The sequence below is a fragment of the Stigmatopora argus genome, chromosome 18, assembly GCF_051989625.1.
Source record: "Stigmatopora argus isolate UIUO_Sarg chromosome 18, RoL_Sarg_1.0, whole genome shotgun sequence".
NCBI lineage: Eukaryota > Metazoa > Chordata > Actinopteri > Syngnathiformes > Syngnathidae > Stigmatopora > Stigmatopora argus.
Genome location: NC_135404.1, coordinates 9,809,661 through 9,825,528, shown reverse-complemented (window position 1 = coordinate 9,825,528; position 15,868 = coordinate 9,809,661). Strand labels below are relative to the sequence as shown.

General features: G+C 42.9%; 1 protein-coding gene across 4 annotated transcripts; it reads right to left on the bottom strand.

Moving 5' to 3' along the window:
* Positions 1-2,594: 2,594 nt before the first annotated feature.
* lrrc4bb (leucine rich repeat containing 4Bb) lies at positions 2,595-15,186 on the bottom strand. Of its 4 annotated transcripts, XM_077625488.1 has the most exons (4): positions 15,056-15,149; positions 9,658-9,919; positions 6,056-6,680; positions 2,595-5,967 (listed from the first exon to the last, which is right to left on the bottom strand). In XM_077625488.1, the coding sequence occupies exons 3-4, from the start codon at positions 6,296-6,298 to the stop codon at positions 3,994-3,996; spliced, it is 2,217 nt and encodes a 738-aa protein (XP_077481614.1). In that variant the 5' UTR covers positions 6,299-6,680; positions 9,658-9,919; positions 15,056-15,149; the 3' UTR covers positions 2,595-3,993. The 4 variants fall into 4 exon arrangements, with proteins under 4 accessions (XP_077481614.1, XP_077481615.1, XP_077481612.1 ...); XM_077625489.1 differs by lacking the exon at positions 9,658-9,919 and having other exon boundaries at positions 15,056-15,186; XM_077625486.1 differs by lacking the exon at positions 15,056-15,149 and having other exon boundaries at positions 9,658-10,254.
* Between the last annotated feature and the right edge of the window lie 682 nt (positions 15,187-15,868).

The following is a 15,868-nucleotide window of genomic DNA, read 5'->3' as shown; positions in this document are numbered from 1 at the left end:
GATTGTGTATATGCCACATCATCAATTTATTAAAATGCCTCTTCTTGTTCATCATACTGAATTATTTTTTTAACAACTGCATCCAAAGATTTGCCAATTATTTTATGATGAAAGATTTTAATTAGTCAAGACTAAGCTCATTGGGAATGGATATGTTTTCTGAGAAACCAGTGTAACACACTGTTGGTGCTCCTCAATAAACGTGCCATTATAATAAAAGTTTTGTTGTTCTTTTTTGGTTGAGCAGTCAGTCAAATCTGTTTACAGTTTCTATTCAGCATCCAGCCATCATCACTGTCGAAAAAGATTTAGCATCCTAACTGCTACATTTGTACAATTTGTCCAAAAGTAGCACTTTCTAGAATTGCAAAATAAAAGAGATGAGTCATGTTTCCACAATGGATAAAACTTTATGTTTTTGTGATTGTAGTTGCAATAATTCATCTGAAATAACAATTGAGCCTTGCTTATTGTGATATTTATTGCCATTTGCTATTGGCAGCCAACCAACTCAGGTTGTCCCCTACATTTCCTCATTTGGCTGGGATAGACTCCAGCACCCCCGCAACCCTTTTGAGGATAAGCAGTGCAAAACATGAATGTATAAGTGAATGATTATTGGTGTCCATGTGTTAAAAAAAGAGGTTCATCCCAATTTGAAAGGATTATCTCTACTATAGGGTAACCAAAACAGTTTAATATAATTAGCTTTTTAGAGGGAGGCTGGAAAAGATTAATGTAATTTCTATTTCTTATAAAGAGAGATTTGATAGATGAGTGCAGTCATGAGCCATTTTTTTTTTTAAATCATCTCAAATCACTGGAGTATATGAATGAATTTAGTATGGGTGATTTGCTGTTAGAGATGACTTTAGGTTAATTTTATTTATTAATTCATGCCTATGCTAAGTCGGTTCTATATAATACATTTTAGAACATTTTGAGAAAGTCAGAGATGAAGTGAACTAAAACTAAGAACAGAAGTTAGGGGTGATACTGCTCTCCTTATGAAAGAGTAGCTTACTATGCGGGGGGAGCAAAAAGGTCAGCCAATTTCCTCTCTCCCTTATACCGTTAGTCAACAACAGTCCATGTCATTACAGATGCCTTGGTATAATCCAGATGTTTCTGCAGGTAATGGATGGTAACCATAGAGAGGAGCTACCATATACATACTACAGTGAAGTACAATTTTCTTAAATCCCAGTCTCACCTCTGAGTATTCCATCAAAATAGCTTACACAATTGTACTTTTAATAAGCTTATACAGCCAAATTCCTGAGCTCTTTATAACCGGGAAATGTTATATTTTTACGTGAAAGCATTTATTTTCTACGAATGCAAGTCGGCCATCAGGCGAAGCGCCCCGTTCTCTGACATTCAGGCAGGAACATCGGCTCCATGGCAACCGTTTGGCGACCACGAGCTCACACATGAGACGTTATCTTGTATTCTCTTTGAAATCTGACGACAGGGACGGCAAACGGATCACATCAAGGGAACGGCCATATGTTAAGTCTTTAGCCCTCATTTATATTCTGAAAATGTGCATCCCACTTTGCTAGATGCGTCTGTCGGGGACACGGTTCACGTTTACTGCGATATACATCAATGGTTTAATGGAATGCGCAGCCAAAAGCAGACAGTCTTGAGAATATGCCCTGGCGTATTTGAGACAACCTGACTCACATGATCGATCGCTCTGCTTGTGAGATTATACTGCGGGGCATAACAGAACAGATTTAGTGTTATGTATTGAAAACAGAGAGGTGGTGTTTGTTGACACGGGAGACGTTCTTTTGATAACAGACAACAAAGTCTCATGATTTTTTGGGGGGGGCCAGATACCCGTCTCATGTTATTACCCGAGGATGACTAGTGGTCAATGCTATAAAATCGATACGCAGCTGTAAGTAAGAAAAAGAAAAAAATGAAATAGGTTCTGCTGGCTTGAGTATTGAAGAAAAATGGTTTCCAAAGGATACATCTTGCACATTTACGGAAATATCCAAATTAGGCAAATAGGCGAATTGGGTGTGCTTTTAAAGCTCAGTATAAAGCCTCATGTTTACTTGTTCAAGAAGTATCTCTGGGACTAGGTCCCAGATCCCTAGCCGTTTTTGAAGCTTCATTCTAAGTTAACAACAACTTCAGTGTGTCAAATTTACAAGACGTTTATTTTCACTTAACAAAGACTTTAAAAAAAGTCTTACATGTAAATCAAATACAGGCCCTAAATCTGAACTGAGAACCTTAACCTGCATTGTAATGGTTCTCTGCCAGCCTTCAAACGTATCCAACGTATGCTCAATTGCAACAAACATTTTACATCTAAAAAATTTCCCCATAATGCCAAGGCCGTCAAAAATAAACGTCCTCCTCACCTAGTTCTCACGAAAATATTTTTTTGTCTATTGGACATACTTTATATAGGCGAGTGACTAATAGCCTGTCTGAACTTGTTAATAGAGCAGATGACACCTTTCATTAGCACAGTGACTAATGACAGAACCACAAACCATACGTTCATTCCAGGTTTAGTACAAATTATCAGGTTTTCTGAAACCCGGTTGCCGTATAGACCTGCCACAATCCAATATATGATTCATTTATTTCACACATAATGATACATGGCTAGACAACTGTACACATTATATCAAACTAACAAAAATAAAGAAATACATAGTTGAAACGCGAGAAGCGCAAATGGCATCGAACATATGAAAGTTACACTGTAAAAATGCAGTTCTTACAATTGTCGTACAACCAGACATTGTTATTATTGATATACTGTACATTTCCATTCATTCTAATCATCCAAGGTCGGATGTCGGATCCCTTCTCGAGCACAGCTGCGGAAAGATGTCGAAACGTCATTGCGACGGCGTTTATGGCATGATTATAGTCCCCATGAGCAAGGAGGTCAGATCAAATTCCTGGCTACGGTTTTGCTTGAAATAACACACATAAGTCAATACTTTATTTTAGCCGCACAGGTCTTTGCATGGGAATTACCGCTCCCTCTTTGTGAAACATTAGTTCGAACATTATGGCATTGTCAGAATTGATACGATTCAAATACCAAGTAGCTGGCTGGTACAAAATACATAACACACCCTCGGAACACAAAAATTTGTAATGATTACTACTGAAGCAACAGACAAAGGTTTGTCAAACAGAGATCGGCATTTACTGTACTACAACCTAAATAGACTTGAAGCCAATTGAAAGATTCACAATGAGTGTTGCAATTGAGCCCTTATGTTCTCTGAGAAGTAGCCAAACTGAAAACATGTATCATAACCAACCTCCCTCGTCTCCACCCCCTCGTTATTCACCTAGAAACAAACTCTACCCGAGTACACAACCACCCCAAAATATCTCTACGTCGGAGTTTGCAATGATACATATTTAAATGAAAATATATTCATATAATTTGTGGATTTTTCACAGTAGTTTGTACTGCACTGTACCTTTTGTCCATCTATTTACGCCTACGTTATTGTCACCTCTGGGGAGTCTATTGAGTCAGTTCAGAGCGAGTGTGGCCTCTTTTCTTCGAGAAAAATATCTCTCGGTTTTCATTTCTCCATAATCTCGGCCATCTTCAGCGTGGTAAGCACGAGTGTGCATGTCTTCCGTCTCTCCAGGCCAACAATGATTTAGGAGCCGATTACTCCCAAAGACTTCTTTTTTTTTCTCCTCCCATTGACAACACAGTTTGGCGAAAATGCAAAAAAACATTTGCTTTGGCACAGATTTACATTGTCACAATGTCCATTCTTTGATTTCCTAGGCCGTAAGCGGTACTACAAACACAAATGGCCCACTGTGGTAATCCTTGGCTCAGTACACCATCACGGACAAGTCTATGCCTTTGTGTGTCACCATGTCTCGTCTATCCTGTCTCCTGGTGTAAAGTCAATGCACTCTAGTGTCTCATCAATCCGAGCACAAACCCAACATGAATCCCTTCTCTCTCTCGCAATGATTTTAGATCTGAGTCTCCTGGACATTTTCCTTTGAGTTTCCCTTAAAGAGAAGAGGCTCCATTTGGGGGTTCTGGTTCTGGCCCATGAACCCTTTAATTGATCCATGGAGGCCCATGGTAGGCATCGGGAGAGACATTGGCAGAGGTGGTGACATTGAACTCAGGTTAACGTTGGTGCCGTTTCCTGAGGACACGAGCAGATTGGATGTCGAGATGGGGATGGGGGTACAGGAGATGGGGATTTCATGGACTGGCTGGTTCTTGTGTATGCCTCCTGATCCAATTCCATCAGGTCCAACGCTAAGACCCATCACGTTGTTGTTGAAATGGTGGGTCTTGTAGTAATGGTTCAACGTGTCAGAACGGCCAATGTTGGGGAGGTTCACTATTTCCGGATGATGTATCCTCAGGGTTCCTTCTCCGCCACCGCTATTCATGGTGGACCCGCCTGAGATACCACTCCCTGCACTGGCTCCAATCTCATCCTCCACGTTGACGATTTCGATGGCTCTGGCCGGGCCATGGTGCTTGTGCAACTGATGTTGCTTGCGGAGCTTGTAGAAGACCACCAACATGACGGCCGCCATAAAAGTAATAGCCACAAAGCAACCAATGATAATCTTAGTCGTTTTCATGACATCATCTAGGCCCGGAATGTTAGTTACATCGATGATGGACACAGTCACTGCATTCTCGGTGGCTCTGTTTGCACGTGGGGACAGTGAGGAAAGAGACGAGAGAGAGGGCGATATAGTGATGCCATCTCGGTCAACAGTAGGATTGGGGAACTCTATCAAGGTCTCGTTGATGTACTGTCTTGCCGAGTTCTTATCGTCCCCTCCTCCCACTGTTTCGACCGTCTCCACAGTGACGGTGGTGAAATAGCTGTAGCTGTTGCTAGGGTCTGAAACTGATACATTGAGGACCGCGGTGGCGGTTGTGTTACCGGCGGAGTTTGTCACCATGCAAGTGTACTGCCCGGTGTCTTGCACGGTGACGTTGGTGAAATTGAGCGTTCCGTCATGGAGCACCGAGATCCTGACGCGGTACGATCCGTGGGTCATCAGAGTGCCGTTCGGAGTGAACCAGTTCACGGAGGTCATGGAGGTTCCCGTGCGGCATTTGAGCTCGGCCGCCATGCCCTCGGTAACGTTGAGATCGGTGGGCGGCTCCACGATGACGGGGGCATAGCAGGTGAAATGGCTCTGATCCAGTTCTCCGATGTACTTGCCCTTCAGGCCCGGTGGCGCGTGGCACCGAGCGCAACATGTGGTGTTGCTAGGAACTGTTTCTTTAAGCCACCAGCTGAGCCACAGTACATCACAGTTGCAAACCCACGGGTTGTGGTTGAGATGCACCCTCTCCAACTGATGCAGAGGAGTGAAGAGGTCATGAGGCAGTGAATGAAGTGAATTGTGTGAAAGGTTGAGCTCTTCCAAGTTTTTCAGGTCATCGAAAGCGTTTCGTTCAATGACCGACACCTTGGAGTGCATGAGCCACAGCTTCCGAAGTGACACGAGGCCCTGGAACGACCCGGGCCGGACTATTCCTAACTGGTTCCCCGACAACTCCAATTCCTCCAGCCGCACGAGGGCGGTGAGGTTGGGTATGTCCTTCAAGCCGCACATGCCGAGATTCAAGAAGCGCAAGTTGAACAGACCCTCGAAGGCCGCCTCGGAGATGAAATCCAGTTTCCTGAGTTCCCCGAGATCGAGGCGGCGTAAAGAGGGAACGCGGTGAAAGGCGAATGCCGGCAGTGTCTCGATGGGGTTGTTTCGTAGCCATAGTTCCCTTAGCTTGCTGAGGTACTCAAAGGCTTGCGACGGTACCACGGTGAGACGGTTGTCAAACAGCTCTAGCGTGTTGAGGTTCGGCAGCCCATTGAACGCTCCCACCTCGATCTGCCGGATGTGGTTCTTGGAGAGCTGGAGGATTTCCAGATGCCGCAAGTGCTTGAAGGTGTCAGACTTGATCACCTGGTGTGGAAAGAAAAACACGAAGGCATGATTGTAGCACCTCCCGTCAAAACGTATGAACTCAACACCATGGCGACGTCGCCCTCACCTGAATTGTGTTTTCTTGTAGATTGAGGTATCTTGTGTTTTCTGAAATACTGTCTGGGACTTGATCTAGAGTCTTCCTCGTGCAGATGACACGGCTCGCCTGATTGGAGCAGCTACAGGGGACGGGGCAGGGAGGTGCTGCCTCTGTCAGCTGAGGTCCATGGTTATGGAACCACAACAAAAGGTGGACCAACCAGAGGAGGGAGGAAGGGGCACAGGGGCTGGTCACCATGACAACACGCATGGCAACTGAGTCATGACCCACCCCTACTGCCGTATGATGTTATAAATCACCTACTAACAGGGAAATTTAAGTGCTTAGTTTGAAGCTCATATTTTATGTACTTAGGCAGTTTTTCTCCTTCAAGTAGACCGCTTAAATATTTAGTAAGATGGGTGTAATGTTATATTAAAGACTCTTGCATTAATAGATTCTTATTTTACTTTGCTCATGCTTCTTTGACTACCAAGCACCTTGTTCTTGCTCGCATGTCATTTTAAGAAAGCATGTCCTGTTTTTTTTCCCGTGACAATTATTGGGATAAAATTATATGTGGGAGGGATTTTGCTCTGGGAAGCTCTTCTCCTCGGAGGATGTTTTTTTCTTCTCACTGTGGAAGGAGGGGCTGAGGGTGGAAGAAGAGAGAAAATGGAAGAAAAAAAAGAAAGAAAAGAGGTCAAGTTATGCACAGTGCGGTAGCTTTGCGATATTAGCCTAACACATTCAAGCAAGAATGGCCAGGGTGGAATTTAATTATGACTATAAGACATCGTCCTGTTGCTGAAGACAAGCAAGGTCAGGCTTTGAGTTGTGAGAAATTTGCTTTCAAACTGTGACCTGTAGTACAACTCATCAAAGAGCTGCCATCTTTTCAATGCTAAACTCATTATCTATAGGTCATCATCAAAAATAGGGGTGTGGGCAAAGTCTTTTTGGTCACTCAATATAAACTCAACAAGTACAGGCAGAAAAATGATTTTTTCTTTAAGGTTTCCCCTGTGCTTTAACTCACTGCAGAGCCTCACCCGATCCATCATAATGCAACAACTACCAACGAGTTAACAAATGCAACCCTAATGCAGCACTGGCAATTACATTATAATTATTATTGACCGCATGCGTTGTGTGCAATAAGCCAACACACAATTAGGCCCCGCGCGGAAGGTGATGAACCGAACAAGACATTGCGAACAAGACCCATGCTGATATGCATCCGTAGCAAAACTGTGTCCTTGGTTGAAAGGGTGTCGCGCACTTTTTCGCAAACAGAAATGCCTGCAAGCATCAGCAGACTCACTAAATTTAGAAATGCTCAGGCCATGTCCCTTGCCGTGATAAAGCGGCAATGCTCCTCCTTGTTTTTGAGACATGACTACTCCCGAAATCTCAGTCCTCTTGTAAGCGTCTCATGTCGACTATACATTACGGATGCACATATTTTACTCTCTAACAAGCGGTGGTTTTCGCAGGCTTCAATGGCGGCGTTTGGCGTCTCTTCCCCTATGCAGCGGCCGCACACGGGCTCCTAGAAACACGGTTGCTGTGGCAACCTGCTCACTCACCATCTTGTGTTTTTACTGTCCACTGCCCCATTCCATATTATTATATTTAGCGGCGCTTGATGAGCGTTTGCTGCCCAAACTAGATAACACTGCACTTAAACGTCATATAGAATCAATACTTTTATTCAGAATCAAAATTCACATTTGTGGGGGAAAACTGCACTAATCCTCATGAAATACAAGAAGGGGAAAAAGGTGGGGGTGTGAATGATGATACCTACAAGGTCAACATCAGTCTCTGTGGGGAGGGAAAAAAAACCATCAATGTGAAATCTTACAGCAGCTATTAAGAAAATTCATGAGGGAGTATGTTAGTTAAAAATAGACTTGTCAAATGTTCCACACATCCCACAGACTTTCTCACACATCCCCTCATACAGGGACCCATTGTATAGAAACGCCAACTGTCAACAACAACAAAACTGTTACACAGATAAAGATGTAATTGGCTTTTTAGCTGCTTATGTATTTGCCATAACATATGACTTTACAGGTCGACCTAAAATGGAGTCTTGAGGCGAATCATTAGCTAAATAAACCAGTTTTCTTATTTTTAACATAGCAGTGATTCATGGTATTATATTTTTGCCATACTTAAAACTACCAGAAAAAATCGTAATCAATGACCCCATCTCGCATAAAACCAGGCAAAACAAAGAGTCTAAAATGTTTTCGTTCAATGCACAACTACACACAAGGGATATTTAAGCGGCTATGGTAGGTGTGTGGTTTCTTTCCACAGCCTTGAGGGAGCAAAAACACATTATTCACATGTTAAAGACCACACAAGGTAACAAACCTTTCACTGTGTAGAAAGAGGGGGGAGAGAGAGTCAGAGAGAGAGAGAGGAGAGAGAGAGTGAGAGACCTTGACTGAAAGCCTGTTGCCTTGACATGGCTCCAACATTTAATCTCCAACATATGATGCAAATTAGGTATATCTCATGATGCTCTTCAGGTAAAAGAATATTAACCTGACTCATTTTGGGGGCTGATGGTTGAATCATGACATTGCTGACACGCCTGCATTTTATTTTTTCCGCCACTTCACCGGTTCCCACGGAAGCAAATTCTCAAAGGGGCACTTCTCTCCGTTTTTAATCTTTGTTGCTCTTCGGTGTCGAGAGCAGATTGCAACAATGTCAGTATTGATTATTCGATCAGCTCTGAGAGAGCGCTCAGTCGTGAAAAGACAAATTAGCTGCGAGCTGCTGACCAATTGCTACAAACCAATCACGGTGTGATTGTATCAAGCCTTTCCACAACAAAGTCGTTAAGATTTACGAAGAGGCGGAAAAAAAACGTTGTTTTCGGGAAGGGGGGGTTCCAAAAGACGAAGGGTTTCTCTACCGAATGGTTGCCCGATCCACGCTGGGCCCGACGAGTAGACGCTGTGCATAAACACAAAGCGACGCAGGTGCACCGGGGCCAACTTCATCTACTGTAACTATGACAACACGAGATTGATTCAGGACGTGGGAATCGGAGGAGCTCCGCAAAAAAAAGAAGAAAAAAAGAAATGCTGCTTCATGCCAAACATTCCCATCCAATCACCAGGAAAAAAAAATATGATTCATTCATAAATACATTGAACGGACTGATGCCCAGCGCCTCCTTTTTTGCATGATATGCACCACAATCCAACAGAATGGCCTTATTCATCTATGCAGCTGCGCGGACTATACGGCGCACCTTCCTCCAGAACGCAATTGAAATTCTGAAAAGGCCTAATTCTGCACATGCTGCATTACAAAATGGCTTGCACCCGTTCACACTTAATGACAACTGCACCCACATCCCCCCCCACACCCCCTCCACCGTTTCTCCAAAGGCAACAAAATATACTTACATAATGCATTTGCGTTTTCCTCAATGCCGGCCGGTTTTACGTGATCGTTTCCTTTTGACACCGATTAATTATTCATTCCGCGTAAATTGTCGGGGCATCTAAGCACCATCTTCATCGGATCAAATGGAATCACCACGCCGGCCATTTCATCCTCCTCTTCCAATGTACACACCTGCACCAACATGCACTTACCTCAGCGTTGCGGCGTCTAGCGTCGATGTTTTCCTTCGACAACCCCATCAGCGGTGGCTTGTCTGTCTTCCCCCCTCCCCCCTTTTCACCAAAATGGATTGGCTTGTCTCCCGGGCTGAGAGCTGCCCTTTTCTTGTTCGTCTCGTTGGCTATTCCGCAGCGCCAATGCAACAACGCGGGGGTCTGCGCGGTGGAAGCGGTGCTGATGAGAGACACAATCCACTCCGACGGGCTCGACCAAGAAAAAAAAAAGGGAAGGAGGCTTGAAAGGGAGAGAGGAAAATCAGTTAAAAGGCCACTGGGAGACAATGATGTTAGTATGATCACACTGAATTGAAGGGGACGAGGATGCATGCGCGCGTCTGGTCATCCTTGGAGAAGGCGCGCGTGCAGGCTGCGCACAAGTTTTTTTTTTCTTTTTTTTTTTGTCTTTACGCACATTCCGCATGTCGCCTTCTCTGAATCCCACTAAGAGCAGCTAAGACGGGACTCTGGTGGCTACACCTGCAGTCATGGAAAGATTGGAGCACTTATTCCGCATGAGTTGTCTTGTAAAAGAGCATGATGCTGACACAGATTTCAGTCATAAATCAGGATAGGGTACACAGGGATGTGTTCAGGCTTTGTAATAAAATAAATCCATAAAATATAGTACTTACAGTCATGACTTGCCTGAAACATAAAACTTAAATATAACAATGGGACATTTGTCATACATATTCCATTGGTGTATTATTATTATTTTTATTATTCCAACCACTGATTTTGTATGCCTGAGCAAGAGTGAATTATTTCAAATAAAAAAAACACTTGGGTCATTGAATTGCGCCAGAAAGGGTTGGTTGTTTTGACTCAAATATTTGAATTACTAAACACTATCGGACATAAGTAAATATTTAGAAGACTGTTTTTTTACTCTGGGGTACTTCTTTTCTCAAGTTAAAAAAAACTCTTGTTTTGTCCCAAGGATCAAAAAGATCAGCAATAACCCCCGCATTTAATATTTTCTTTAATCAAGCAATTATCAAGCTAGAATAAACACCTACTGCGGAAATGGGGTACAGTCTATTTATTGTCCCATCAAATACAATTTACACTATTATGCTGGGTAAAGTTGACAAATGGAGCTGTTATTTTTATCATTGTTCATTGCATGTTTTTAACCATGTCAATTGAGTCCAGATGACTGATTATTTTGAAATGTGAAAAATATTTCCTATACCAAATAAAGGTCAGCCTTTCCAGTTTTCTTTTCCTGATATACTGTATTCATAGTCACATCTTACATCACGAGTGATGTTTCGCCGAAAGATTCACAGCATCGCTGGGATTTCCTTCTTCAAAGGAATCCGTTCATAGAAGGAAAGCAAAAGAATTTTGAAGAGCATTCAACATACCAAGTAACACAAAGAAGACACCGCTTCTCAAGTGGAGGAAAACATGGCACAATGGTGACATTATTAAGAACTGTGTGTCCCTTCCCAAACTGATGAAAAGCCGAGAAGAAAACTGGACAGGGATCCTGCTAAGAGAGTGACAGCAACATTGAAGAAGTTGCAAGACTTTCTGGCAAGAACTGACTGCTTAGTGACAACAATCTCCCATTGCTTCATATGTCTCAGCCATGGGCAAGGGTGGCAAGATGAAATCTTTCCGTTCTAGAATAATGCGTAACAAATGGAGGGAATTAGAAAGACTTTGAAGATGGCGTCAGGATTAAGCCAAAATGAAGAAATTTGATGATTAAGTGCATTTATTCCATTGAAATTCATTAAATATGCCTTTGATCATGTGTGGCTTTCTTTTTTGTAGTGGCCCACATCACAATTTAGGTGTTGTTTGGAGAGACATAATGGCTGTGAACTCATATAAATATAGGAGCGCCATAAAATATGAAGTACACAACAAATTGAAATCCGAAATCAATAAAACTTTAATTCAATGTTTCTTTTTAATCTAGGATCTTATAAACAGTAGGATTGTGTCCCATTAATGGTTGAAAAAGTTATCGCACAAAAACAGCTACCATTTGACCTAGGGTGTGTGGACATTTTAAATCCACGACGTTGAATTTGATGGAGTAGCCTTTTAAATGAAAAGCACTTTGACAAATACTTATTCTGCCGACATTGCCTATGCAGGTCTTGGCGAGCACATCAAATCTCCATCACAAAGCATCGTGCGCGTGCATGCGTGTGCTTGCGCGTGCGCCGAATTGGCCCCTGCACATTCCAAGTGTCCCCTCTTATCACTTTTGTCTTGTGACTGCCCTCTTCACTGTCAGCTCGGAGTTAGCTCATCTTCGTTCTGTCCCGGCCCGCACTAAAAGGTCAAAGGACGCAAAAGGCCGGTTATGCTTCTGAAAGACCCCCAAGATATGCCTCCCCCTCCCACTTGCACTTCCCCTCCCTGTGAATGCCGTAGTGAGCATTGTTCACAAGCGCCGGCTTTTTGCTGAAAGCTGCACAGCAATGAGGTCTCTGTGCCTTTTTGCCTCTTCCCCCCTCCTCGTCTACCCATCCCCCTTTCACTCTCTCTCTTTCTCTCTCTCTCTCTCTATTAAATTTCCAGTCACACAGCGGTGCAGAGGATATTCCTCCTTTCCCTTGTTCCCTCTCTTTCCTCCTTTTTTTCCCTTTTCTGCCTAAATCTCGGCTCGCAATCCGGTCTGCATCCCAACCTGGCCGTCTTTCAGCGCCCACTCTCCTCTCTGTACATCCTTTTGCCTTCCAACCCCCCGCCCACCACACCATTTAAAATGCCTCCACGCTGCCCATGCCAAGTCCTCTGTCCTCCACAACCCCCCACCACCACCACCACCACCCCACTCTGCTTACCACTCCGTGTCCTCACAGTGTCATTGCACATTGAATCTGATATCCCCCCCTTATGTATGTACGGCTCGTGTATTTGCAGGCACCCTTGAGGGTCTGTGCGAGGAAAGGACATGCATTTGCGCCATATAAACAAACATTATGACTGTAGTGTTCGTGTCATCGGTACACGGGGCGCACAGAGGAGGGAATTGTCATCCCTCCATGCAGAGGACAAGGCACAAACCCCCATCAACTCTTAATGCCGTGTCGGGAGCCACAGGAGAGAAACGGGAGAGGGAGGGTGACGAGGATTTGGCAGAGACATGCCAGCGCGCCGAGACATATGTGGCATGCTGATAGCACCACAGAGGTGCGGCTCACACTGTGAAGCAGTTTTGGCAGGAAGGACGGGACCCGTATACACACACAAGTCCGTCACTTCGAACCCCCTCATCACTGTGTGCAAAAAAAAGTATACATTTTTTTGGCTCCAGTATACGACAGGGTGAGAAAAACAGTGAGGAAAAACCCCAGTGTCACAGTATCTTAGCAACTGCCTCCATCTCCTTGGAGACAGAGGGCTGACATCATTTCCTGTCTATTAGAGGAGAACTCACTTTAAGTGTGCGTGCGCGTGTGTGTGTGTCAGGGTTGAACTGTAAGTTGACCACATGTTACATCTTATATAGGCATATATAGTTACTGAATTTGAGACATATCGTTTACTATGAAACTACTCACAAACAAAAACATGATAAACTAGAACTGCGAATTAGAGTAGACTTATAATGATCGCCCTTGCAGTTCATTTCGTATTGCATTATACATTTTTATTGTCTTTTAAAAGGAGATTATTTATACTGTTACAATGTTTAATTTGCAAACTGTGGCATTCCAATCCAGAGTTTTTTAGAAGTTGCCTTCTCAATATTTCTATCCTTTACTACCATCCTATGGATTAAATTGGTACAGCACCCGGTCTCAAAGCACTACTCTATTTGTGGGTTCACTTTTAATCAGATAGAAATGTTAAATTTCATTTAAAATGAAATGAGACAGAGTTAAAACACTGTCTCCCATTGACTTTGATAGATGAACTAAATTTGCTCCAAAAATAAACAGACAACACAGTGAATATGGAGGACTACTTACAAAGAATAAAACTATGGAAAGAGATTTTTTAAAAAATATGCTGTTGTAACTGCTTTAATGTTATTGCATTTGTTAACTCACTGACGGCAATAGACGTCCGAGCCATTTTGACGGTGGTGGATTCGACGTCTATCGTTAGTGCCACTAAAAATGCATCATTCAATGACAACTACCGCGGTCAATGGCAACATACGTGGAAAGGTTCTAACTTCCAACAAGGAAAAGTGCAATGGTGGCAGACGGCATAGTTAAGGCATCGTCACAATAATATTATAAATGATCTACAGAGGTCTAGAGAGGCATCTGCTGAAAATTGGTGCAGAGTAAAGGTCGCGCCACAATGCTAACCCAATGTGTTCGTCTCCCAAAGGAATTCTGAAGGCCTGCCGCAAATCACCAGAGTCAGCAGAACACACTTTGAGCATTATACACGCATTATAGAGCTGAGCATATGATTTATAACATCCCATAGGAGCAGGATGTGTTTCACAGATAAGACTAAAGCAGAATATGATTAAAGAAAAGCAAATCCGTGCACTGAAGCGTCTTCAGCAAGGGAAAAAATCCTATGTGATGTGAGGATTTTCCTTCAATGCTATCTTTTCATGTTCTCTTGCTGTGATGAATGCTCATGGATACAGTTTTCTTTCCAAAAATGGTGAAACCACTTGAGTTTGATCGTAAGCGAAAGTAAGCTATACATCCAATTAATTGTCCCCAAATGAAATGTTCAAAATTGCATTTCTATTTAGTTCAGTTTGCATCACAATCATGTAGACTGAATGAAAAGCAATTCATAATTTAATAGATGAAAATACTTTCATGATGATTAATGAAAGGCCTGTCAAGCTGTTACATCGCTGTTTGCTGGGAACATTAAAAATATGTCTAAACTTTCCTTTTAAAATACAGTGACCGTTTAATGAGTTACTCCCTTCCTTCAATTGTGTCCAAAAGGAAGTCTTTCTGAATCACTAACACCAAATATTTGTGTTATGTTATTTTCAACAGTAGGTTGTGCTATTGCTGTTGCTTTGGACCTCTAGAGAAAGGGGGGTGTCTCACCTTATGGTGCAAAGACCACACAGACTTATATAATGTCCAAACACCAATCAAATGTTTTTATTCCTGTCAAGTTCTTCTCTACTTTCTTCAGATTTTGCCCCAAACTTGAAAAGGGGCCCCGATCTTCTCACAAGAACAACTCAAATCCTTCCAGTTTACAATTTTATTGAGGTTTTGGGTGATAGGAAAGAATTACTGTTGCTGAAAGGATTAGGTTGAAAACCTTAAAAAGGTGGACAGAAGGAAGCAAGCATGTGACTTCATTCAAGTGAAAGGAAAGCACAAAGAATGCAACTTACGGTTGTGAGAAAACAAACTAAGCATCAATCAACTGGCATCTAAATGGTACTTATTTTTGATCCTACCAGTTGCGTGTGATCGGGTCTGAAGGGAATTTCTGCTTCCTGTTGTTGCCTGTCTTGTCTTTCAAGGCTGGACTACTGAATTTATATACTGGTCCTATGACCTATGACCTCTGGCAGGAAGTGAGTTTGATTGGGTTTTTTCTGCCCCCTGTTGGTCTGGAGGGGGGGCAGACATATCTTCTCCATAGTTGACTTGACAATTCCTAAATGCGAGAAGTTGAAGAATGCCTATTTGAGAATACATATTAACAGGTTAAACAATCATAAAGTATGTGTGTATTAATCTGTATTTGGAAATGTATCTTTTACCGGGGTGTCCAAACTATTACTGCCATTGATCGCTGCCAGCCCTCCCAATCAAAATGAATTTGGACATATTTTGCTTTAAATGGAAACCAACGAGTCAACACTGAAAAATGCATTCTGAAAACTCAATCGTTAGGACTCAATTAACATCCTCTATTGAACAAATGAAAGTGGAAGGATTTCGTGTTGGCTCATGCATCCTCTGAGTTTTCTGAAGGCGGCCCTCAAGACAAAGTTTGGACGATGATTGCATGACAGCTAATAAATGCACTTTGCGCTGTGTGCTGGTCTCTCTGGGCCCATTTAGGAGCTACAGAGTGCCACTCAATAAAATCTTTTGGAGGGTGTTCACTTTGTAGAGTGGGCGTCAATTGTTTCTGCAAAGAAACGATCCCTCATCCATCTGTGAGGTGAAGTTGTGCACATCATCTGTATCTGAGCGGTGACACTACCCCCCCCGATCGGCAATCACCCCCCGCCTTGGGCCTCACTTACTGCTGACAAATG

Excerpts from the sequence above, each read along its gene's own strand:
- lrrc4bb (XM_077625489.1), bottom strand. The coding sequence starts at position 6,298 with ATGCGTGTTGTCATGGTGACCAGCCCCTGTGCCCCTTCCTCCCTCCTC. Across the intron at positions 5,968-6,055 it reads TACAAGAAAACACAATTCAG|GTGATCAAGTCTGACACCTT; the intron begins GTGAGGGCGACG and ends TTTCCACACCAG.